The sequence below is a fragment of the Acipenser ruthenus genome, chromosome 3 (assembly GCF_902713425.1).
Source record: "Acipenser ruthenus chromosome 3, fAciRut3.2 maternal haplotype, whole genome shotgun sequence".
Taxonomy (NCBI): domain Eukaryota; kingdom Metazoa; phylum Chordata; class Actinopteri; order Acipenseriformes; family Acipenseridae; genus Acipenser; species Acipenser ruthenus.
In genome coordinates, this window is record NC_081191.1 from 105,375,812 (window position 1) to 105,403,264 (window position 27,453).

The 27,453-nt window shown below is 39.0% G+C and overlaps 1 protein-coding gene across 5 annotated transcripts in view; it reads left to right on the forward strand.

Annotated features, from left to right (window-relative positions):
- Positions 1–6,262: 6,262 nt before the first annotated feature.
- The window catches only part of LOC117435485 (neuropilin and tolloid-like protein 1), a 64,905-nt gene continuing 43,714 nt past the window's right edge, over positions 6,263–27,453 (forward strand). For 3 of the 5 annotated variants that reach the window (XM_034058686.3, XM_034058687.3, XM_034058685.3), the window contains exons 1-4: positions 6,272–7,334; positions 8,129–8,182; positions 8,418–8,546; positions 14,256–14,504. In XM_034058686.3, the coding sequence (XP_033914577.1) occupies positions 7,307–7,334; positions 8,129–8,182; positions 8,418–8,546; positions 14,256–14,504 (460 nt within the window). In that variant the 5' untranslated portion in view covers positions 6,272–7,306. Of the gene's footprint in view, positions 7,335–8,128; positions 8,183–8,417; positions 8,547–14,255; positions 14,505–27,453 lie in introns of all 5 variants that reach the window. The other 2 variants (XM_059020412.1, XM_034058683.3) reach the window with 2 other exon arrangements.

The following is a 27,453-nucleotide window of genomic DNA, read 5'->3' on the forward strand; positions in this document are numbered from 1 at the left end:
TAAGAGTGCTGTATAGACCCCTTATGTCAATTAGTTGTTTGCTTACAGCTTTTTCCTTTAAAAAAAATAGCCAATTAATTATCAAAATTATTATTTTTATTAACCTTCCAGTACTGGTTACAACACCACTTACCATGAAAAAGTCTAACATGCATCACTATAGAACTAGTATAAAAAACCTCTGAAAATGATATGCAAGTTCTCTAGTTGTGCTTATTTGCTTGTATTTCAAATTCAGTAAAGGCTTTGAAAAAGTATTTTTTACGTGATACGGATTTTCAATAATTCAAAAGAAAAAAATTGTGAATTGTTACATTTTAAAAGACATAATTTCCATTTGAGAGCCTGACACAGAAACCAACCTTTTTAAAAATAAGTGAATAAACAGTTTTCTGAGTGAGGGTAGCTTTGTATCTCTTAAAAAGCCTTTGGGGTAACATCCTTCTTTCAGACTGCACATTATTATATTTACAGACTTAGCAAAGCCCTTACACTAACAATAGCAGCAGTATTCCATTTGCACACGTAGGAGCCCCTGAATGAATCATTTATTTGAATTGCTTTACTGTTTCCTTGCCGTTTAGTCTGACAGTTTTTTGTTTTTTTTACGGGAATGGCTAAGCTGGAGTGAGTTCAATTCAGGAAACTTGTGTTGCATGCAGTGAACAAGATAAACCCTCATTTAAATAATGGTCATGTACTCACTATTCATCTTAGCTTAAGGAAATGGCAGAACAGTTTGTATGCATGTGTTCTTTGTAATCAGTAACAAAGATGCTTACATTTCGTTGTCATGCCTTTTCCTCCAAAGATATACATTTGCTTTCAGGAAGGGCAGGGCTGTTGACAGGCCATCATGAATAATAGATCTTTCATGTGTATAAACTGGGCCGGGAGTAAGAAAATGAACATTTTCCCATTTTCTTTTTTCACATTACTCTCACGTGCCATAATGGATATTCTAGAAATGCTTATCCTCCAGCAAGCTCACAGAGAGGAAGAAAACAGATACAATTTAAACAAGCAGCAGCCCAGAAAGACCTGACTCATGATGACATATTTTCTTGGTTGTGACGAACATCACAGCATTGCTATTACACAGTCAGAGTATCTCATGGGGTTTTTTGTAATGGGGTTTCTACCAATGTATACAAAACAAACCTCTTAGATACATAAAAATGTCACCAGCTTCAAAGCACTCCATAGTATGGTGTCCTACAGGCTGTAATCCGCGGCAATGCATTTATGTCCACCTTAAGTAAAGTATATTAGATACATTTACTATTTAAGTAGCCAAAGAGTACGTCATTAATAATAATAATAATAATAATAATAATAATAATAATAATAATAATAATAATAATAATAATAATAAAGTGATGAATACTGATACTGACCTGGAATGTGTGTCTTTTTTCATCTTTGTGTACTGCGTGTGCTTTGGTATGAATCATAATAATACAGAGGAATGTATTATTATTTATTTTATTATTATTTATTTCTTAGCAGATGCCCTTATCCAGGGCGACTTACAGCCGTGAACAAAAATACATTTCAACAATCACAGTACAAGTAATAATACAGTTAAGAGCAAGATAAATACAATTACTTTGGTTCTAGCAAGTACAAGTATGACAAAATACGATTCAATAACGGAGCAGATAACAGTGTCAGTGATAGTTACATCAGGATATAATTAAATACAAAATAGGGGGCAGATTAGAGCAAGTAAAGCACATTAAGGAAGGGTGATAAGTGTCCAGGGGGAAAAAAAGAGGAGTTCTACAGGTGCTGTCTGAAGAGGTGAGTCTTGAGGAGGCGCCGGAAGGTGGTCAGGGACTGGGCAGTCCTGACATCTGTAGGAAGGTCATTCCACCACTGCGGGGCGAGGGTCGAGAAGGAGTGGGCTCTGGAGGCAGGGGAGCGTAGAGGAGGTACAGCCAGTCTTCTAGTGCAGGAGGAGCGGAGAGGTCGAGTGGGGGTGTAGGGAGAGATGAGGGTCTGGAGGTAGCTGGGTGCAGTCTGGTCAAGGCATCTGCAGGCTAGTACAAGAGTCTTGAAATGGATGCGAGCGGTGATCGGGAGCCAGTGGAGTGAGCGGAGTAGTGGAGCAGCGTGGGAGAAGCGAGGCAGAGAGAACACCAGGCGAGCAGCGGAGTTCAGGATGAGCTGGAGCGGACGGGGTGGCGGCCAGCCAGGAGGGAGTTGCAGTAGTCTAGGCGGATAATAATGTAATTTCCATTGCTTTGTTAACGATACTGGATTTTATTTTATAGCAGCCGTATTAAAAAAAAAAAAAAGCATTCATTCCAGATAACTCAACACTGGTTTGCCACAGCTACTGGCTTGTGCTGTAATCCACCATGTGACCTATGCAGTCTGTACACTGTACATATACATGTCTTCAATGTATAGAGGAGGACAACACATTTGTAGCACACGCTGCTGTTCCTCACACAAATCATGAAGTGTGTCATTCAAATTGTATCCCTGACATGAACATAATAATTTGCAGCAGTTTTCCACCTACAAGTTGGTCACGTATAGGAAACCAGAACAATTGAAACACCTTGCAGACTTGTCACTTTAAATCAACACAGTCCTGGCTTCCCATTTGAAGTGTGTGTTTTATAATCTCAATTTATTAAACCCTCAAATAGCAACTCTCAATCCTCTCGGTTAATAGTGTAACAGAAATAGTTTGTGCTATGGCTCACAAAACTCCAGCGGTCAACATTAAAATTGTCCTGGAACATCGCTCTAGAAGTCAAAGTGAAATACTATTGTCTTCTAACATCACACCATAGACTGTGCTGTATATTCCAATGGGTTGAAAATATAGCATCCATTGGGCAAAATGCCACTTCTGTAACCTGTCAGTTTCTCAACCATCTGAGAAACCCCAGCCAGAATGTGTAATAATATTTATTTGTCTAAGTATTACCCTTTCAACACTACCTAAATAATGTACAGTGAACATAGTGCCATTCACTTCATTCACAATTGATTAAGCATTATATAGACAGTGTTCATAGGGTATATTTGTATTGTTCTGACTAAACATAAAAAAGCAAAAATAAAAAAAATCGAATCACTGTCTGGATTTTTGTATGAGAGACCAGTGCTGGCCATCTCGGATAAGCTCCCACTACAGTATAAATGTGCAGATCATCACGGCTCTCTAACTGTAAGGTGAGAAATAAGTCCTTCTGCTTATAGTTGTAACAGGAATAAACCTGTGCCATATGCAGGATTTCAACAGTCCTCGGTTCCTTAGGGCTCAGAAGAGCTGCACAATGTGAAACGCAAGGCGGACATGCTCGAAAGGCACAGTTCATTATTTTGTGTTTGTGGAAATTATGGAAGGTGAGGGGATATATTCATTGTTACTATGGAAATAGCATGGGCATGTCTTCAGGAGGTAGAATGATTGTTTTCACACAGATAAACCAATGGCATCATGACATCACACACACACACACACACACACACACACACACACACACACACACACACACACACATATATATATATTCACCCCCCTTGGACGTTTTCACAGTTTGTTGTGTTACAACCTGAAATCTTGATGCGTTTAAATTGGATTTTTTTTTCTTTGTTTTACACAACCTACTCAACACTTTCAATGTGTGACAAAATGGGGGGCGGGGGGGTGGGGTGGGGGGGGTGAAAAAAATCAATTTAAATCAAAATAAAAACCTGAAAAGTCTTCATTAGATAAGTATTCACCCCCTTTGCTATGACTCTTCTAAATAAGCTCAGGTGCAACCAATTGCCTTAAGAATTCATGGAGTACATCTGTGTGCAATAAAAGTGGTTCACATGATTTCAGATTAAATACACCTGTCTCTGTAAGGTCCCACAGTTGGGTAGTGCAAAGATACTACCATGAAGACCAAGGAGCTTTCAAAACAACTCCAGGATAAAGTTGTGGAAAGGCACAGATCAGGGGAGGGGTATATAAAGATTTCAAATGCATTGAATATCCCTTGGAGCACGGTCAAGTCGATCATTAAGAAGTGGAAGGTTTATGGCACCACCCAGAATCTGCTTAGAGCAAGCCGTCCTCCCAAACTGAGCAGCCGGGTAAGAAGGACATTGGTCAGAGAAGCCAGCAAGAGGCCAATGACAACTCTGAAAGACCTACAGCGTTCCATGGCTGAGATGGGAGAAACTGTCCATGTGTCAACAATCGCTCAGGTACTCTGCAAATCTGGCCTGTATGGAAGAGTGGCAAGAAGGAACCCATTTCTGAAAAAAGCCCATGTAAAATCCTGCTTGGAATTTGCAGAAAGGCATGTGGGAGACTCTGAAAAGATGTGGCAAAAGATTCTGTGGACCGATGAAACAAAAATTGAACTATTTGGCCTAAATGCAAAGCGTTATGTCTGGTGCAAACCCAACACAGCACATCACCCAGGTAACACCATCCCTACTGTGAAGCATGGTGGTGGCAGCATCACGCTATGGGGATGCTTTTCATCAGCAGGGACTGGGAAGCTTGTCAGGGTAGAGGGCAAAATGGATGGAGCAAAATACAGGCAAATCCTTGAGGAAAACCTGCTTCAGTCTGCAAAAGACCTAAGACTGGGACGGAGATTCGCCTTTCAGCAGGACAATGACCCCAAACACACAGCCAAAGCGACACTGGAGTGGCTTAAAAACAAGAACGTGAATGTCCTAAAGTGGCCCAGTCAAAGCCCGGACTTGAATCCGATTGAGAATCTGTGGCAAGACTTGAAGATTGCTGTCCACCAACGATCCCCATCCAACTTGACAGAGCTTTGAACAATTTTGCCAAGAAGAATGGGAAAATATTGCATGATCCAGATGTGCAAACCTGGTAGAGACTTACCCCAAAAGACTCACAGCTGTAATTGCTGCCAAAGGTGGTTCTACCAAGTATTGACTCAGGGGGTGAATACTTATCTAACCAAGACATTTCAGTTTTTTATTTTTTTATTTTTCATGAACTGTTATCTTGCAAAGTGTTGAGTAGGTTGTGTAAATCAAAGGAAAAAAAATCCCATTTAAATGCATCAAGATTTCAGGTTGTAACACAACAAACTGTGAAAACGTCCAAGTGGGGGGGGGGGGGGGGATACTTACTATAGGCACTGTATATATATATATATATATATATATATATATATATATATATATATATATATATATATATATATATATATAGTTTCTTTTTCTTTAGTACACAACAGAAAGTGCAATACAGTTTTTTTTTCTTTTGGGTATTCTTGTTACAGTATCTTCTATATAGCGTGTATATTGATGTGTCTGTGTCAGTGTTATGTTAACGCTTTCTATAAGGTGCTGGAGTGGACACTGAATACTGGAGGGGGCAGTACTGCAGTGGTGATCCTGTCTTATAAATCTTTAAGAGACAGCGTTACCAGTGTCTGTGGACACAGTCTGCTGACCTTCAGAGAGAGTATGGTACAATTTAAACAATGACTGATTTTATCAAAATGGAAAATGACATGCAATTATAATGAATAATACAATGGCATTTTAAATTCTGTGTTCGTGTGCAACTTACTTAACCACATCTGATTGTATAACGTTCTGGTTCTTCCACATGTTAATTGCAAAGGAGATTGTTAACATCCAAAATGTTCTACAACGTTTTAATAAGTTATCTCAAATGGGTGACTATAATACATTAACGTGCAGGGTATTTTCAAATATATATTTAAATTGTTTAGGGCAAGACAGCACCAATGAGACACTCAACAGCATCCTACGCGAACTATCGCTTGATGTAGTGCTAAGGAAAGCGTCCACATGGTCACCAGTAGTGCAGGAATTTCAGTTTAATTCGAATATAATAGCTACGTTTGCGTTTTGGACAAAAGGTGAGTGTTCTTTAACCCAAATGTATAAGGACTATTTAAAAAAAACAAATCCTGAAATTCAGGCTTTAAAAATACTGTAATCAAGTAATTTGCCAACCCTATCATAAAATGCTTCTATATCCGTGTAATTTAATATGTTTTAAAAAAAATAAAAACCATAAATCTACAATTAAACATAAATTTACATAAATCAAACATAGATTTACATAAATAATTATTTTAATAATACCATACTTGGTAAGGTGCATATGTATGACAATCGTTCATCTCCCCGTGACTGGCATGAATGGTTTAAAAACCTAATTGTTTTAGGTATGAATTTACTGTGACTTCATGCTTGAATACATTTTATTTCATCCCCCTACCCCGCCATGTTAGCAGGCTGCAGATCTCTCTAGTCAATTTCATGCTGCAGGTGCAATTGTTTCGAGTTACTGATAGATCAGTGATACTTGCCCGGCGTCTTTGTAGCATCTATCTCCTCTTCCTTATGTTTTCCATTTAGACATAGTGCCTTTACTGCTTACCTTTACATTTGGTGTGCACTGTCTGAGGGTGTCTCATCCTGCAGTCCGCCTGGCTTCGCAGTGCGTCTTAAAGAAACATTACTTTTTTGTCTTTCTTTTTGATCCTGTTCTGTCTATTTGAGTGGATTACATTTTCAATCAAAGGGTTCTTTGTACATCGACGCATTTCATATTATGATTATAAGATTATCGTTTAACCTATATGATTAGGAGATGGACGTATAGCCAACTGTTTGAAGAGGATCGTCGTACAATCCGTTTAACTCTTTGAAGCTGGGGGCACGACTGACACAGGTTGGAAGATGTTTTTATCGAAAATAAGATATTCATCAACTGGACTGAAGAATATCGACACATTTCTAAGTTTCTAAACCAAAGTTGGAGGTTCTGTAGCTTGCAATAAACGAGAATGGATTCAAGGTGGATTTACACGATTTTAAAGGATTGCTTCATAAATAGGGATTGAACAAGAATGACTAAATCCCCTTTTTGTAAATCTTTTTCCTCGGAAGATTGCAAAGGTGGAGCGATCAGGGAAGGCTGATGACGGACCTGTTAATCCTTTCAGTGCATCAAAAGCACCAAAAGGTCTTGGAAACGTTTGGATGGAAATCGGGCGAATGTTTAGACCTGGTCATAGTTTTATATGAAACTGGTGATTAGTTGTTTTTTAAACCGTGGAATTCGTTTTTTTTTTTTTATCATTATTTTTTTTTGGTTTTGTTTTGTTTTTGTTTTTCCTTCTCCCTAATGTGTGTTTTTCAGGTGGTGTAGTAATGATCGTTGTTATCCATTCTTGAATTTTCTAATCAGTCAATCCTTTCCACTTGAAGTATTCCTGTATCTAAATGGAATTAGTTGAGATTGAAGCCCCTTGTAAAAGGAACAGACATGGTACATGGGCACAGTTTGCTTCACGGTGAGTCTCCTTTTTATTACTTTATAAGGATTATACACGGGTTGAACAGGCGTGTACCGTACTGACAAAAGTAACGTGTGTTTTGAGATCTCTTCTTTGCCATTACTTAATTGGGTAGTATTTGGAATTGCTGCATTTAACTGAATAAGCTATTGCTGTCGTTTTATTAGAGACAGCATGTAAATTATCAGCACAGGCAGCTCTTTCGTCTCCACTTGTATGGGTTCATGTTCCTTACAGAAGAAATTCATGTCCATTTTACACGCTGGGCGCTTTGAATGAGATGTGAACCCTATTTCTCATCTGCATATTGTGCAATGGTGGTTACTGATTTCTATGTGTTACCATAGGCAGATAAAACACTTTCTTTTTAGATACACAAAAGGGTATATAGCTTGGTGGTCATGCATATATATTATTGTCTGATGTAATAATATAACAATAGTTTTTAGAATCTACCATGAAGATAATAGTTTTTTTAACTGCTAGTCTATGTTTAGTTAACATACTGGATTTTTAAGTGAATGTTAACATTTACCTGTCAGTGATGTATTACTATATAAAAAAAGAAAGAAGTAATGTATATTATATCATCTAGTTAGTATTGGGGATCACAGAGGACATCATATCTAATGGCTCCCACCATTTAGCAGCAATAATATACAGTAGATAGGGGGGAAAAAACACTGCATCATAAATTACTAGCCATTTTACAATTCCCCTTTTTTAGACCAAAATGAAAACACCCCAAATCAGTTTAGTCTCTGCCAAATGAATGTTGTCTTCTGTTTCAGTTGTTGCAAGTCTCATCATACTTGGGTTGTCTGGGGCAACAAAGAAGGGGGCAGGTAATACATTTCCACAATTAAATCTTTCTTTCTCTCATTCTTTTCTTTCGAACATATATATATTGCCATATCTTGATTTGACTTGTAACCAGTTATATGTCAGAGCTATGTTAACTTGAGTCTTTAAAAAAAGGCTATACTACTGATAGATGCAACGCAATAACTACCAAATCTACACTGTTATAGCTTTTTGTAAAGAATATTATTTATAGGTAGATATGACTCTGTTTTTCAGAAAAAGCAAACATCCCAGGAGCAGCTCAATGTGGCACCTGGACAAAGAATCCCGAAGGGGGCATTTTCACTTCACCCAACTACCCCAACAAATACCCTCCAGACAAAGAGTGCGTTTACATTATAGAAGGTAAGCAATCCCGCCGCTGTGTGCTCTACATTCATCTGATGTTCATTTGTTTGGGAAATGGATACACACAAACAGCAAACGGTTGAAAGCCCTGTACCGTCTGTAATAACTGTTTTGAACCTACAGAAATTCAAAACCATTGCTTATCTATTGTACTGGACACTGTAAAACATGGGTTTAATTTAAATGTGTTTGTTTAAGAAATATATAACTTGTTAAGAACAACGTCATTTAATGATAATACAGGTTGTGTAAAATGTAATACTTGTGTTTTCCTTAATCAAACAAATGTTTGTTACGAGTGTAGTTAAATCCATTACTTCCTTTAGACAGGGAAGAGTCATTGTACTGCAAAAAATTGACAAGGCTGGTTATTAGCTGGTGTTACAGTCTTGTTAGGGATCCCAAGGGTAGTTTTCCTTTCCTTTAAATATTAGCCAACATGAAAACAATATAAATCAACCGTTATACCACTATTATTTATTGAATTATGTTTAATTTCATGCCTTAGAAAATGTGGTGTAATTTATTTGTAATAAAATGTCTGGTTCTGTGTTAGAAGGGCCATTTTAAGTGACTTAAACATTTAACCAACCATGTCCAGTTGTCTGTAGATACAATATCATTGCCTGTTCAATGCGGAATTAGAAGCAGAAAATGTGCCAGAATTCATATATACTGTATAATGTAGTTCCATTCCACATCTGAAGAACATCTTGTTACTGAAACCCAAGGAAGCGAGGGGACTGCAAGGCATTTAGAGAGGGGAGACATGAATACACTGTGCTATTGTGGATGTATTGCAGCAGGCATTCACAGTTATACTGCTTCAAATAGATTTCAAATAAAATACATTTGGACAGCACTATTTTTCATTTGTATTCTAAAATTTGACTAGAGATCTGTCAAATAGAAATCTGTCAATGGCAATTTAAAGTTGCTTATAATTTAGTAATAATTTAAGGCTTCACTAATGACAGTGCATGTATAATTTATAGATTTATCATGCAGCAGCCTCTCATATAAATCTTAATGTTCACTGTAGCTGATAACATGGTATTTATTTGACCGACCAATCAGCATCTTCCTTTGCATGCTGTTAAATTACTTCAAGTTACATAGCTATAACAAAATATGAATCCCAATGAAGTCTGCACACCATTATGTCTTCTCGCACTACCTGCTCTTCTCGCGAATGCTGTCTTTGGCACACAGTTACTCTTTTGCGTGTGGGTTGAGTGGTTGGTGCTGAAGACACTTATTGATTTAGGGTTTGATTGACCCAGAGGAAAGATCAGAGAAGGGTCATAAAGTAGCACAATTAATAAATATTAATAGATAAAGCAGCACAAACAATTTAAGCTGTGGCGCTGTAGTACTGTTTCCCCGGTGACACAGGGTATGTCATCAGTTTAGGGAGAATAAGAAGCTCAAATGGATAGACATGGGGGTAATATGGTATTCATTACACAGAAAAAAAACCTCAATGAACATTGGATTTGGACTGTATCATGAAATCACCATGTAATAACAGATATACGATACGATTTCCAAAGAGTCCAAGTTATGTCACCAAAATAGCCTGGCACTATCACCTTTAGAAAGGAAGATGCATTATATGGCTAAACAGCATTACTGTTCCCACAGCACTCTGATTAATGGTGAACAGCCATGCTCGAATAGCAACAGTATAGACAGGAAGCAACATTCCTGCATTGGCTATGAAGTTAATAGATAAAACACAAAATACCTAATTTATCATGCATACCCAATAGCCCAATAGCAGTGCTTTTGTTAAATATACTGAAAACAAGGCTGTTTCTTCCTGAATTGATCCTGCATTCGTGCTGCACCGAATGTTGTACAGCAGACAAGCTGCAAGGTCTCTTTTGATTGGAAGCAGAATGTAATTCCTCTGTACCAATCATCTCTATCTTGATGTTTTATGTTTAATACTTTCAGCTGTATTGAAATATATATCTGAGGATCAACTTATCTGAAATTAATTTCCATCATCTTTTAGTGACAACATCTGCATATCCAGAAAATGAGATTTGTGTGTCAGTTTGGAATTCATTCTATGTGGAAAACTATTTGTGATTTTAAAAGATATAGTATACATGATAACATCTTTTCATGGTGCTACTATACTGTTGTAAGTAAAAAAAAAAAAAAATCTTGTTACCCAATATTTTGCTTATAGATTGATATACTGGTATATATATATATATATACACTACCGGTCAAAAGTTTTAGAACACCCCCATTTTTCCAGTTTTTATTGAAATTTAAGCAGTTCAAGTCCAGTGAATAACCTGAAATGGTAGAAAGGTAAGCGGTAAACTGCCAGAGGTTAAAAAAAAGTGAAAAATAATGTACATTTCAGAGTTATACAAAAAGGCCTTTTTCAGGGAACAAGTAATGGGTTAACAGCTTACAGCTGTTCTGCAGCAATGGAAGTAAATTAAGCCTTGAAAGTTGATGCTAACAATTCCTACAGGTGTCCCAACTTTTGTTGATTACTTACAAACCCTCTGTCTGTATAAAAGCAGTGTTGGAACAGACTGTGTTACTACACCCTCTTAAGCATTATTTGGACAGTATTGTACTGCAGGAAGTAGTATATTGCTCTCATAATGGCAAGAAAAAGGCAATTATCAAAGGAAGACAGACAGACCATTATAACCCTTAAAAGTGTAGGTCTTTCCTTTAGAGAAATTGCAAAGAAAGCCAAGGTGTCAGTGAGTACAGTTTCCTACACCATCAAAAGGCACTTGGAAACTGGAGGAAACTCTGACAGGAAGAGGTCTGGCAGACCCAAAGCCACAACAGAATCAGAAGACAAGTTTCTGAGAGTCAACAGCTTGCATGATAGGCGGCTCACAGGACAACAGCTTCAAGCACAGCTTAACACTGGTTGAAGTAAGCAAGTCTCAGTTTCAACTGTGAAGAGAAGACTTCGAGCTGCAGGTTTGACAGGTCGAGTGACAGTAAGAAAGTCATTGCTAAGATGGCAAAATAAGAAAAAGAGGCTTGCCTGGGCCATGAAGCACCACCAGTGGACTACTGAAGACTGGAAGAAGGTCTTATGGACCGATGAATCAAAATTTGAAATCTTCGGTTCATCACGCAGGGTATTTGTATGCCGTTGAGTAGGCGAAAGGATGGTTCCTCGGTGTGTGACACCAACTGTCAAACATGGAGGAGGAAGCGTGATGGTCTGGGGCTCTTTTGCTGGATCCAGAGTCGGCGACTTGCACAGAGTGAGTGGCACCCTGAACCAAAACTGCTACCACAGCATTTTGCAGCGCCATGCAATACCCTCTGGTATACGCCTAGTTGGTCAGGGGTTCATCCTACAGCAAGATAATGACCCAAAACATACCTCCAGGCTATGTCAGAACTACCTTAGAAGAAAAGAACAAGACGGTAGGCTTCAAATCATCCAGACTTAAACCCCATCGAGCTGGTTTGGGATGAACTGGACAGAAGGGTGAAAGCAAAGCAACCTACAAGTGCAACACATTTGTGGGAACTTCTGCAACAGTGTTGGGAAGAACTTTCCGAACAATATTTGATTTCCATTGTAGAAAGAATGCCACGAGTGTGTTCGGCTGTTATATCTGCAAAAGGTGGCTACTTTGATGAGTCAAAAATTTAGATTAAATTTTGTTAAACAAAACGATTCCATGATTTCTTTTTTATCTCCAATTGTTTATTTGTTCTGTGCTTTAATTTCAGTGTACATTGAGACATTAAACTGCGTAAATTTCAATAAAAACTGGAAAAATTGAGGTGTTCTAAAACTTTTGACCGGTAGTGTATATATACACTACCGGTCACTACCGCTCATTCACAAGGTTAAAATTACTTGTGTACACAGATACATTTATTTTTGGTCATTTGCATTGCATAAACATAAGTAAAGTAAAACAAGTTAAGGTTTTGATATCAACATTTAATTTACATTATTTTTGTATAAAAAAGTCTGTTATTAACTTAATCGCATTTTTAAATTTGCCTTCAGAGGTTATTGTTTTTTTCCCCACAAAGAAAATGCAAATTGCATTTCATTATTATGATTAATGATGATCATCCTTAACTGTAAACATCCAATCATAAGAAATATACGTATATAAATAGTATAAAATAAAGTACGGTAATATATTTAAATGTATGTTTCAACACAAAGTCTTTATCAGTGACTTTATATGTAAATATCTTGGTGACATTTTCTAAAGTTTCTTTTTAGTACTACTACAGTATATGATATATGATGGTTATGTAAGGCTCCATTTACACTATGCCAATAAGAGTCTGTCCAATAGAGTATTATATAGATAGATAGATAGATAGATAGACAGCAATCAGAAAAAAATAATGTATTATTCATTGGACAACATCTGTGCAAGTAAGAGCAGTAAAATTAGAGAGGTGTTTGGCTTGGAGGTCCTTTATAAATACATGTTGCACACTGCTACATACTGTAGTGTAGGCTCTGAACCAAAAAAAATAAGCACCAGCCTTAGCACTGTCAGTAGTGTGTACTGACAGTGGGTGTTTAAAGCTTGGGATGGCGAAGTCTCTGCATAATAACCCCTACGGTCATTACTTTTCAAACAGCCTTGAATATGAAAGATCCTGCAGACCCTGCACTTACAGTACAATCAGCCTTCTGTCATTGACAGAATAAGTGTCAGGGATGCCATTTGTATAATATATCAGTTGGGGATACCACTGCAGTTGTCTGAATGATGTTAAAATCTGGATGTCTCAAAATGTTTTGCAGTTAAACTCAGATAAGACAGAAGTTTGGATTCGGGGTTCTCAGCAGCAACTGGGATTTGCTAATTCTCTACAAACCCCAAATCAGAGGCCAGAGATTCATATTTGATTCTGATTTATGTTTTGAGGTTCATATCCGCAATGTCACCAAAGTGTTTTTTTTATCATCTGTGAAATATTGGTAAGATTAGGTCTAGTCTTTCATTGCCTGATTCTGAGAAGCTAATTCATCTAGACTTGATTACTGCAATGCTCTTTTTGCAAACCATGCCTTTTCACAGTTAGAGCTTGTTCAAAATGCAGCGGCGCGGGTTCTTAGTAAACAAAAGAAAAGTGACCACATAACTCCCGTGCTTGCTTCTCTACACTGGCTTTCAGTGAGATATAGAGTTGATTGTAAGATCCTGCTTTTGACTTACAAAACAACCATCTGATATTAGAGATGCAGACACGTAATATTATGTATATGTCTCTTAATATTTTTTAATCAAGATTAAAAACTCACTTTTTTTACTAGCATTTTATATAAAAGTGTTCTTTCTTCTTCTCATGTTTATCTACTAATATTGATGTTTTTTGTATTCATTTTATTAAACCAGTAACTTTTTCATGGTCATGTTTTTTAATTGAATAAATGAATGTTATTGTAATTTTTGTTTTTATTGACTTGTAAAGTGCTTTGAGATACTGTTGTGTGAAAGACACTATATAAAGAAATAAGCATGATACTTACTTACTTACTTACTTGTTTAAGGGCCTGCCCTTTAAAACAAAGTGTGAACCACATATAACTGGTGTTTCAAGCTTTTGTGCAGCTTCTTCATAGGAATAGTATTATTGCCAGATTCACCCAAGCTGGTGCATAATGCATCTCTTACAGTTCTTTCCCACCTGATTCAGTCTTTCTGTTTTTGTCTTATCTAGCTGCACCCAGGCAATGCATTGATCTGTTCTTTGCTGAACAATATTCCATTGAGCCTTCATGGGAATGTAAATTTGATCACATTGAGGTTCGAGATGGACCATTTGGCTTTTCTCCAATTATTGGACGCTACTGTGGTCAACAAAGTCCACCGTTTATCAAATCCAGTGGCCGATATCTTTGGATAAAGTTTTTTGCTGACGGAGAATTGGAGGCGATTGGATTTTCTGCAACTTACAATTTCATACCAGGTAATAAAATAAATAAATAAAAGTTTGTTACTTAATGAAATCTGTTCTACTCTTTTAACACATTACAAAGTTGTATTGGTCGCATATAACCAAGCTAGCTATAGCTTGGTGGGCCTCTAAGACGCTTTCAGTTTTAGCTATTCAAGCATGCGTTCTGTATCTGTAAAGATTTAGAATTTGGAATACTAAAAAAAATGCTTGTTGTTTAACTCCATCACATGGTATTCTAAATGAAAATAGGCAGGTTGCAGTCTCTTAATAGTAGCAATAGTTAAACTGTGTGCGTTCTGTTGCACTTTAATAGACAGTTTTAGTTTTTTGCACTGCTGAAAGTATATTTTACTCACATGTCTTCGCCTTACTGTTGGTATCATGTTTTAAAGCATCCAGCTGTTTGCCAGATTCCTCTGATGCACTTAAATGTATGAAAACCCAATTAGGCATCTAAGTTGGAGTATCTTCCTGTACAGTTTCTTAGAGCTGATCTGCATACATTTCTTAACTATTGCATCTAGGCTGCACTACAGTAGTTTGTTGAGACTTTTTCTTTAATTATTATTTATTATTATTTGTTTATTTAGCAGACGCCTTTACCCAAGGCGACTTACAGAGACTAGGGTGTGTGAACTATGCATCAGCTGCAGAGTCACTTACAATTATGTCTCACCCGAAAGACGGAGCACAAGGAGGTGAAGTGACTTGCTCAGGGTCACACAATGAGTCAGTGGTTGAGGTGGGATTTGAACCGGGGACCTTCTGGTTACAAGCCTGTTTCTTTAACCACTCGACCACAGAGCCTCCTTTAAAGTACAAACAATTATAAATTACATTGAACACAGTCGAGTGCATACAGATTCAAAGCCTACCTACAATTGTGAATTTCTCATTTTGGATATGTGCATGTAAATAAACTTTTTACTACACTATAGCACAGGGGTGCACAGATTCGGTCCACGTTTTATAGGTAGCATTATGTAATTAACTGATGAAGACCTGGGAGGAGGTTAAACTTGTTCGGTTTAGTAATTGAATGCACAGGTAGAACAAACACCAGTAGAGCTCCAGACTTTGAGGACAGTACATGTGCAGCCCTGCTATAGAAACCTACTCTACTTTGCTAAAACATGTTCCAGTCCAGCATCTTCTTCCAACCACTTTATTTATTAAATTGAGAAGTTCAAAGCCTTGTTCCAATCAGGCCTTTAATTGTTTCATTGAACCTTGGTAAGCAATTTGGGATTTATAGTACTGTTTGGACCATGGTCTTGAACAGGAATAGACACTGAAATAGCTAAGTTAGTATCAGTGCTTCAGAACCTGGGTAGATTAAATCTAAATTCTGTGTGCTGCCTTGTCTAGGGTGGGATAAATCTTGATATTAAAACAAAAACTCACAATGCATCACACAAAGGGTATTTTGTGGCTTCTGTAATGTGGCACATTGTATGTCATTTAACATGGTATAGAAACGCATTCAAAGTGTTTTAGAACTCGCATTTGGTAAGGTCGGTCCTTTTTTAAAGACAGTTTAGAAGTTACTGTTATACAGCTCACTTGATGATTCAATAGCACAACATATAAACACAAATATAGAGCATTTAAGAAAATACTTTTTTTGTTTGTTTTGTATTTTAATTATTTAAAGACACAGTAGCCAAATAGAGTAAAACCTGTTGAATCCTTCTAATCTACATATCTGTATAAATTGGCAACAGTTTTGGGTCCCGACCAAATCTCTATTAAAATTAATGGTGTGATACACTCTAAACCTGTCTATCTTTTCTGCCTAGAATCAGTATACATCTGTAGCTGCAGTCCAGCCCCAAGCCTTGTGATTTAAGTTTATAATAAATGATGTTGCATAAATATACACACCCCTGTGGTCATGGTACAGCTGCAATAACATCCGAGCTTACAGAGTGTAGAAAGTAAGACATACAATTAATACAATCCTTGACTAAAGGGTATACCTAAACAGTGCATTTCTGCCTTTCTTTAGGTACCGTATTAGATTTGACAGTACCTCTGTAAACCAGTACATTGTATTTTCCAGCACAATTTCCTGGTCCCAAGCGGTGCTGAGTGAGACAGGTTTTACTATAAACTGCTACAATTTTTACAGATGATATGCTGTTGAGTGACTGCGACTAACATTTTTTACAGTTTGTAGGCTTTGTATGAAAAATATTTCATATGAACGTATTTAACTGTGGTAATAATTGTTAGTGTTTGTATAGATATATTTATTTATTTTATTTCACTATTGTAATTTTACAACTGTAGGCTATATTAAGACTATTATGACTCTAAAATGTAAAAACAATCTAGCCTGTAGCCTACCCACAACAACTATAAAAGTCTAGTGTAAGTATATATGCTTCTCAATACGTAATAATTCTGTGTAAGAGAAACTGCAGACTGGAACGTTGCATAATGATTGCTTTAGATTTAATCAACCCTTTGGTCCTTATTTACTAAATTGAACACCTTGGTTTTTAAAGACCAATGAAAATGGATATATAAATATCTATTCAATAATTTTGGAAATCATAGGAGCAAGGACTGGAATAAATGAAACACATTTGTACTACTGGGTATAAAAAGAAACAATGATAAATAAAGTCCCTTTTGTGCTAATTAAGCATAAATTGACACCTGTTTTCCATAAAATTGATATTTGTTTCTTCTGTTCCGGGCTGACTCTGTTGTCATGACGTTATGATTGATAGTTCAGTCACTCACTAGTACAGCAATCGCTGAGTGGGAGGCTCTGAGGTATTGCTTTTATTATCCTGAAGCTGGTGACACATTGATTAAAGTCCGTACACTGACAATTACATTTGACAAGTATTCTAAAATTAAGATGTGGTTGTACAGACTATAGGCCCAATTCACTTAACATTTAAGCTAGGAAAAAGCAATGCATTAAAAAAGTTTTTGATCTTTATACATTTGATCATCTAAATAAATATTGCATTGTATTTTTCCAAAAAAAGTTTCTTATGTTTCTTTTCATTGCTTTTCATTAAATAGCAGGTAATGTCTCATATTTTAGGTACTATATATATATATATATATATATATATATATATATATATATATATATATATATTCCTTATGAGTTCAGCATGATGTAGAAACCGAATTCCCTGACAATAATCGACAGTCACGCAACGGGTCAGAAATATAAAACAAGATTTTATTTAAGAATAAAAGGGTGCACAACTAATCTAATATTACAGAAAGGAAAGACGATTGGTTAGAGATATGCGTGAATAGTATACAGTTCATTGATTTCTTAGTCAAACGATTACAATGACCACAACATTATTAACATACATGGCTAATATACTAATATTAATTATGGCTGATCACACAAAGTGTCTACTTTGCATTAGTATTTTCAATACTACATATTACATATCAAAATGCAAAATAATTAATTCAACTTCCCATTCAGAACAGAATCTAACATTCCAATAACTAATTTATCAAATTAGTTTTACCGTGCTAATTTAGTTTAGAAAATGATCTACCAAACTGACAATATGTTAACAATCTCAATTGATTCTATATTCAAATTAACTCAGAAATGGGGCAATGATCAAATTCTTTGCATTTACGAGGCAACTCCTTTAAATTGCACATTTTAACAAACAAAATACATTTCTTGCAAACTCTAAAACAGGAAGTTATATTCTATTCCTAGAACAATGTATCCACTAACTTGATAGCATTTGCTACAGTTAATTTCTCGAGTCATAAAATGTTTAATATTTGATATGCTGAATACTTATAAATTTTCAACAAAGAAGTTAGTCCCCTTTGGCGATGAAAACGCTGCAGTTTCTCCCATCTCACAGTTCTACCCAAAGAAAAGAAGACAATAATTTGCTTGAAGCACTATCGTATTGCATCAGCTCAGCATACAATAGTTCTTTTCAAAGGGAGGTAGCTGTTGATTTTCAATAGTCTTGCAACATCATCTTTGGCTTGTCGGAAGATTTCCAACTGGAATGGGTTCCGTTGATCAGACAGAACTGAATGTTGAAGAATGCGTTGCAATTGAAAAGTTATGTAGTTTGTAAAAATGTTCTTGTTGCAATTCTTTCGTATTTCAAGCAGCAAAATAAAAACAAAGACCCATTTTCAGATCTTTGTTGTGTCCTGTTTCTTGGTTCAGTCTCTCGCAGGGCAGACAGCAGGACCCTCTTCAGAGCTGCCTTTTCAGGACATGATTTTAGCCATTTTCATATCTGATTCTATTACCACTTCAGAGCAGATTTCACTACAGATTTCAGACACTTTTAGGACCACATTTCCAGAACCACTTTTAGACCCACTTCTCTCTAATTTTCTGACCATTTTCAGACCTTGTTCTAGTCTTTTTTTAATTAACCCTTTGAGTAGTGAGTTCTAAAATGCACTGCCAGTCCTATTGGAGTGATTTTCTTTTTTTTTTGCATGTGCTTGATTATTACGAGTACAGCGTACAAACAGGCTGAAAGCTATATGTTTGTATGTATGTAATGAATACTGACGTACTCTTCTGGGGACCAGAGAGCATCGAACGTATCGGTACGTTTGTACTACTCAAAGGGTTAAACCTCGACCTGTTTTGATTGGATCGTTGAATTAATGGGTGGTGTTTAACGTCAAGCAACGTGCTTAAACACTGGTTAATTCCTACTCCTTGGCCTTTCCCACAGCTCATTGACAGTTCACTTGAATTTCCTTTGTCTTGTCAAGCGTGATTGACACTCTTTCCCCTTTCCATGTCGAGGGGGGAAGACCTGTCTCTGGTCAATGTCCGGAATTTGCCTGTTTGCAGAGATCTCAGCAGCCATGTAGTCTTGGGCGGAGGTGAGGAGATTGCGCAGTGAAGAATTTAATTGAATATCAAATCACTGAACTAAGGAATAGGCAGGGGGAAGGTGTGCTGAGGGGAGCAGCAGACTGAACCAGGGAGCCTGGGGTGAGAGCATCATTATTGTTAATACAGATTTGGATTATAAAATGATGACAATAACAGAAATCTAGACAAGATGGTGCTGGAGTTGCATGATGAGGAGGGAAGAAGACTGTCTTTTGTTGATGATATTAGCTGAAGCTTGATTGTCACAAAAAAATGTATTTTCACCACCGGCGGGGAAGCTGTGACCACAATGGGGTAGAGCTTAAGGAAAGCGGTAGATTTCAGTTGTGGTGGAAACTCTTGAATTTTAGGGTACCAGGGACTGGAAAACCATTAGTTGTAGAAGAGCCCCTGAAGCCGATGGAGTAGGCATCAATATGGAGGGAGAGCCTGGGGGCAGAAATGAAGTCCTCATAGAACAGTAGGCCATTCCAATGTTGCAAGAGGGAGGATCACATCTTAGTGTCTTTGTGGGCTTCAGCGGAAATGTTGATTACTGTAGTGGAGAATACAAAAAGACGGGAGATGGCCGTCCGGCTCTAGAGGATGCTCTGGAAGTTGAAGTGACCGAGGGAAAGTAGTTTCCTTTTGAAAATGGTGCTGTTGATCTGGAACAAGGAGATGAGGGAATGGAGGTGGTGCAACTTGTCGGATGCAAATTGGAGTGTGTCAAGTGTGATGTTGAGGAAGCCGAGGGAGTGAAATGTGCCATTTTTCCTCCCTTCAGATAGGGGGTGCCGACTGCAGAGAGGATTGTGCAGAGTTGCTTGAGGTGTTCTGCTGTGGGGTCAGATGTGGTGAGAGATGAAGATAAATTAATTGAGAAGAATCAGGAGGAAGGGGACGCAATGGTGGTTGAGCAGAATCCAGTAGCGAGCTTCAGAGAGAGAGTAAAAAATCTTGGGCTGCTACAGCAACCAAAAGAGAGCTGGAAGGGAAATTTAATTGACTCAAAGAGAAGAGATATAGCAAAGAGATATTGGCCCTTCCTGCAGGCACCGAAGAGATGACAGAGTGAAGGGTGGATAGGCATACCTTGAAGACATTGGAGAGATTTGCCTTGTATAAGCAGGACCCTCAGCCAGCTGCATTGATGGAATGAAAGCATCAGAGTTGATGACCCCCCTGGTTACAGAGTTAGCCACCGATGGTATTGATGGTATCCACTAGAAGGTATTGCATGCTATGACAGGGGCATAAAGGTCCTGCCCAGGGGGAAGATGCAAATTGCTATGTTAAGGAGGGAGTGCAGATCTGGAACAGGGAATAGGAAGCAGAATCCATCATAAAGGGGTTCCAAACTCTGACCAAATTGTTTGCAAATGCGACTAAACATTTTCTGGGGCAACTGTAACCCCAAAAGTGCTGCCTCTCCCTTTACAAACGTGTGTCAGTATTTATGAGTGTGATATGACGTAGTTCTGTAAATACAACGTTTAAACTACAAATAATAATAAAAAGGAAAAACCGCAAGTGAAAAGGTTACCAAGCTGAAAAAACTTTTCTTTGGAACTCCAATAAACCAATTGTTGTCTTTCGAAAGTCAAATCTTAGGGTGCTTAAATAATGTTTTGAATCTGTTGCATCTTCTTTAGCAGCCACATCTATCCCAGATATAATAGATTTGGTTATTGTTGACCATCAGGAGTTTGACGATGATTTCATTGTGCAGCAGCTTCCCTGGTTAGACGATGAGCTGTTATCTATTATCAGGCATGACAAATCAGGACGTTACCATATTGAAAAACAGTTCAAATGTATTGTGAGTTTTGTACTAAAGCACTGTCAGCTGTTGCAGGGAAAAGTTGGTGATAGAGGTGGAGGTGTTCACGGGTGTTAGGGGTTGATTGGGATTGTTGTTGGTGATAGAGGTGGAGGTGTTCATAGTTAGGGGTTGATTGGGATTGATGTTGGTGATAGATGTGGAGGTGTTCACGGGTGTTAGGGTTGATTCGGATTGATGTTGGTGATAGAGGTGGAGGTGTTCACGGGTGTTAGGGTTGATTGGGATTGATGTTGGTGATAGAGGTGGAGGTGTTCACGGGTGTTAGGGGTTGATTGGGATTGATGTTGGTGATAGAGGTGGAGGTGTTCACGGGTGTTAGGGGTTGATTGGGATTGATGTTGGTGATAGAGGTGGAGGTGTTCACGGGTGTTAGGGTTGATTAGGATTGATGTTGGTGATAGAGGTGGAGGTGTTCACGGGTGTTAGGGTTGATTAGGATTGATGTTGGTGATAGAGGTGGAGGTGTTCACGGGTGTTAGGGGTTGATTGGGATTGATGTTGGTGATAGAGGTGGAGGTGTTCACGGGTGTTAGGGTTGATTAGGATTGATGTTGGTGATAGAGGTGGAGGTGTTCACGGGTGTTAGGGGTTGATTGGGATTGATGTTGGTGATAGAGGTGGAGGTGTTCACGGGTGTTAGGGGTTGATTGGGATTGATGTTGGTGATAGAGGTGGAGGTGTTCACGGGTGTTAGGGGTTGATTGGGATTGATGTTGGTGATAGATGTGGAGGTGTTCACGGGTGTTAGGGGTTGATTGGGATTGATGTTGGTGATAGAGGTGGAGGTGTTCACGGGTGTTAGGGTTGATTAGGATTGATGTTGGTGATAGAGGAGGAGGTGTTCACGGGTGTTAGGGTTGATTAGGATTGATGTTGGTGATAGAGGTGGAGGTGTTCACGGGTGTTAGGGTTGATTAGGATTGATGTTGGTGATAGAGGTGGAGGTGTTCACGGGTGTTAGGGTTGATTCGGATTGATGTTGGTGATAGAGGTGGAGGTGTTCACGGGTGTTAGGGTTGATTCGGATTGATGTTGGTGATAGAGATGGAGGTGTTCACGGGTGTTAGGGTTGATTCGGATTGATGTTGGTGATAGAGGTGGAGGTGTTCACGGGTGTTAGGGTTGATTGGGATTGATGTTGGTGATAGAGGTGGAGGTGTTCACGGGTGTTAGGGTTGATTAGGATTGATGTTGGTGATAGAGGTGGAGGTGTTCACGGGTGTTAGGGTTGATTGGGATTGATGTTGGTGATAGAGGTGGAGGTGTTCACGGGTGTTAGGGTTGATTGGGATTGATGTTGGTGATAGAGGTGGAGGTGTTCACGGGTGTTAGGGGTTGATTCGGATTGATGTTGGTGATAGAGGTGGAGGTGTTCACGGGTGTTAGGGGTTGATTGGGATTGATGTTGGTGATAGAGGTGGAGGTGTTCACGGGTGTTAGGGGTTGATTGGGATTGATGTTGGTGATAGAGGTGGAGGTGTTCACGGGTGTTAGGGTTGATTGGGATTGATGTTGGTGATAGAGGTGGAGGTGTTCACGGGTGTTAGGGTTGATTAGGATTGATGTTGGTGATAGAGGTGGAGGTGTTCACGGGTGTTAGGGGTTGATTAGGATTGATGTTGGTGATAGAGGTGGAGGTGTTCACGGGTGTTAGGGTTGATTGGGATTGATGTTGGTGATAGAGGTGGAGGTGTTCACGGGTGTTAGGGGTTGATTGGGATTGATGTTGGTGATAGAGGTGGAGGTGTTCACGGGTGTTAGGGGTTGATTGGGATTGATGTTGGTGATAGAGGTGGAGGTGTTCACGGGTGTTAGGGGTTGATTGGGATTGATGTTGGTGATAGATGTGGAGGTGTTCACGGGTGTTAGGGGTTGATTGGGATTGATGTTGGTGATAGAGGTGGAGGTGTTCACGGGTGTTAGGGTTGATTAGGATTGATGTTGGTGATAGAGGAGGAGGTGTTCACGGGTGTTAGGGTTGATTAGGATTGATGTTGGTGATAGAGGTGGAGGTGTTCACGGGTGTTAGGGTTGATTAGGATTGATGTTGGTGATAGAGGTGGAGGTGTTCACGGGTGTTAGGGTTGATTCGGATTGATGTTGGTGATAGAGGTGGAGGTGTTCACGGGTGTTAGGGTTGATTCGGATTGATGTTGGTGATAGAGATGGAGGTGTTCACGGGTGTTAGGGTTGATTCGGATTGATGTTGGTGATAGAGGTGGAGGTGTTCACGGGTGTTAGGGTTGATTGGGATTGATGTTGGTGATAGAGGTGGAGGTGTTCACGGGTGTTAGGGTTGATTAGGATTGATGTTGGTGATAGAGGTGGAGGTGTTCACGGGTGTTAGGGTTGATTGGGATTGATGTTGGTGATAGAGGTGGAGGTGTTCACGGGTGTTAGGGTTGATTGGGATTGATGTTGGTGATAGAGGTGGAGGTGTTCACGGGTGTTAGGGGTTGATTCGGATTGATGTTGGTGATAGAGGTGGAGGTGTTCACGGGTGTTAGGGGTTGATTGGGATTGATGTTGGTGATAGAGGTGGAGGTGTTCACGGGTGTTAGGGGTTGATTGGGATTGATGTTGGTGATAGAGGTGGAGGTGTTCACGGGTGTTAGGGTTGATTGGGATTGATGTTGGTGATAGAGGTGGAGGTGTTCACGGGTGTTAGGGTTGATTAGGATTGATGTTGGTGATAGAGGTGGAGGTGTTCACGGGTGTTAGGGGTTGATTAGGATTGATGTTGGTGATAGAGGTGGAGGTGTTCACGGGTGTTAGGGTTGATTGGGATTGATGTTGGTGATAGAGGTGGAGGTGTTCACGGGTGTTAGGGGTTGATTCGGATTGATGTTGGTGATAGAGGTGGAGGTGTTCACGGGTGTTAGGGGTTGATTGGGATTGATGTTGGTGATAGAGGTGGAGGTGTTCACGGGTGTTAGGGGTTGATTAGGATTGATGTTGGTGATAGAGGTGGAGGTGTTCACGGGTGTTAGGGTTGATTAGGATTGATGTTGGTGATAGAGGTGGAGGTGTTCACGGGTGTTAGGGGTTGATTGGGATTGATGTTGGTGATAGAGGTGGAGGTGTTCACGGGTGTTAGGGTTGATTAGGATTGATGTTGGTGATAGAGGTGGAGGTGTTCACGGGTGTTAGGGTTGATTAGGATTGATGTTGGTGATAGAGGTGGAGGTGTTCACGGGTGTTAGGGGTTGATTGGGATTGATGTTGGTGATAGAGATGGAGGTGTTCACAGGTGTTAGGGGTTGATTGGGATTGATGTTGGTGATAGAGGTGGAGGTGTTCACGGGTGTTAGGGTTGATTGGGATTGATGTTGGTGATAGAGGTGGAGGTGTTCACGGGTGTTAGGGGTTGATTCGGATTGATGTTGGTGATAGAGGTGGAGGTGTTCACGGGTGTTAGGGGTTGATTAGGATTGATGTTGGTGATAGAGGTGGAGGTGTTCACGGGTGTTAGGGTTGATTAACCCTTTGCGGTCCATTGTCGGACTGGGTCCGACATTGCAATTATTCCTCACAGGTCCTTTGTCGGACTGGGTCCGACATCATTATAGCAACGCAATAAACGGGTGTTTAGTCGTTTTTTCTCCGGAAAAAGCAGAGAAAACCATTCAATTGCCGAGTGGTAGCGACAGGAGCCGAGACAAGTCGGAAAAAAAAAAAAAAAAAAAAGGCGTATTTCATGAATAGTCATACATGGTATCAGGTATCAGATAATGGGCGTCCATAATAAACAAGCTGGCTAAGTGCGTCAGCGCACTGAGACTATCATGGACATTTGCAGAGCTTTTTTCAGATGTTATAGTAATAAAATAATGACTTGGATCGCATTATTGAGGAGTTTGGTGATAAAACGAGTGATCTGGAGATGATCGATCGGTATGTATGACTATTATTATTATTATTATTATTTATTTCTTACACAGCTGAACGCTATAGCAAACAAAAGGCTGGGGAGGGGCTGGAGATGCCTAGTGTGTGCTTTGTTGATATGCAGGGCCATTTAAACCCGTTTGACTGTGAAAAAAAATACTTTTAAACAGCGCGTATAAAATTAACTGCCGTGTGAAAATTAATTAGACCTGGCGTGCCTGACGCGCGATTAATAAATGGACCGCAAAGGGTTAAGATTGATGTTGGTGATAGAGGTGGAGGTGTTCACGGGTGTTAGGGTTGATTAAGATTGATGTTGGTGATAGAGGTGGAGGTGTTCACGGGTGTTAGGGTTGATTAAGATTGATGCTGGTGATAGAGGAGGAGGTGTTCACGGGTGTTAGGGGTTGATTAGGATTGATGCTGGTGATAGAGGAGGAGGTGTTCACGGGTGTTAGGGGTTGATTAGGATTGATGTTGGTGATAGAGGTGGAGGTGTTCACGGGTGTTAGGGGTTGATTGGGATTGATGCTGGTGATAGAGGAGGAGGTGTTCACGGGTGTTAGGGGTTGATTAGGATTGATGCTGGTGATAGAGGAGGAGGTGTTCACGGGTGTTAGGGGTTGATTAGGATTGATGTTGGTGATAGAGGTGGAGGGCTGTGTTTCGTGTTCCGTGCTGTACTGTCTGTTTGTTAACATTCATGAGTTTTTGTAAAACCTTTTGTTTTGGCCCTTGTGCCTTTTGTTTTGTTAAGTGTGATTCTGTTAGGGTTTGTACCGTTTTATTTTTGTTTATTTGTATGATTAAAGAGCGCATTACCAGATATTACCTTGCTGCTTTCTGTGTCCGAGTCTCTGTCCCCGCCATTGCGCCACATACACCTACATTAGTAGTATTTTCTTTTTTTAAAGCCAAAGTACATTTCGGCTAAGGGCAGTCCCTAAAGACGTAACTGCTATTTTCATTGAACGCAATGAAACCCTGAACACTGCTTTCATTGCGTCTGTGCGCACAATCAGATTAACTGGATGAGTACAGAGCTTAATAAATGCATAACAGAGATCCTGACAAGTACATACACAACTTCTTCAGTAACCTGCGCTCCTTTTGATGTGATACAACAAGGACTATTTAGATTTATAAATAAAACATTTAAAATAGTTTGACTAAATCTATTACGTTAAATATTTTATCTTACGCAATGTTTTATATACATTGTCAGTTTATTCCCCCAACTAACGCTCGCTATTCTCTTATAAAACCCTTTATGTAACTTGTTTCTTTTTTTTAAGCTGCATGTATTGTAATGATTACAATTTACCATGTGTTATAGCCATTCAATTATTAAGAGTTGTTTGTTTGTTATGCTTTTTAACAACCTTTCTGACACATTTAATACATGAATTACCAGACATACAATTCACTAGAAAACAATAGTCAGGACAATTGTTTTGCAGGACAAGACAAGAGAACGCAATATAACGAGTAATATAACATACTACTTTTTTATAAGTAAGGACATTAGTTTTTTCTGAAGAAACGAGTAACGAGTAATAAGTTACTTTTTTTCAGTGACGTGCCCAACACTGGAAATGGAGAATGCTGGGGTTGAATGCAAGATTAATGCTATGCTGAGATAATTGGCGTCTTTTGATAGAAAGTTGGTCAATATTGTGGAGTAAAGCAGCTTGGAGGAAAACATTGAATGGTTTAGATTAAAAGGCCGCCTCTGGAACGTGTGGTAGATTCAAAACCCTGGGCAGCTGTAATGATGCGAACAGGTGGCGGAGTGGGATGTGGTTGAAAGTTGTGGATCTGGATCCTGACAGACTGGAAAAAACCACAGAGGAGATAGATCAAAATGCAGGGAGACTGAGACTGATTTGAGTAGATTATAGCGACGTGTTTTCCTGGGCTGCTGAGCTGTAGGGATGATATTGGCGTCAGAGATTTCGGCTCCAGATAAGAAGGGTGACGCAGGTATCCATTTTATTAATTATTGGAGGTTTAGTTGGGTAAGTTAAATAATGTAGTTTTTTAGATAGTGAGATGTTTTTTCTCTAAACCAAAGTAGCAGAAATACTCACAGACCAATGGATTTGTTTGATTTATTGTCCAAGCTGAATTAAAACTGAAGTTTGGGTCTATACGTGGAGCACAACGGAACACAAGCTCAAATGAAAAGCAAGACAGGGAATATAGGTTACTAGGGTTACATAGGAAGTTTGACAGGTAGATTGACAGGGGGAAGGAGCCCTAGTTCTTGCCTCGAAGCACAGCCAAAGGTTATAATAAAAAATATATAATGCTACAATATGGACAACACGGGACACTCAGTTTGCTGAGGTAATTATGTG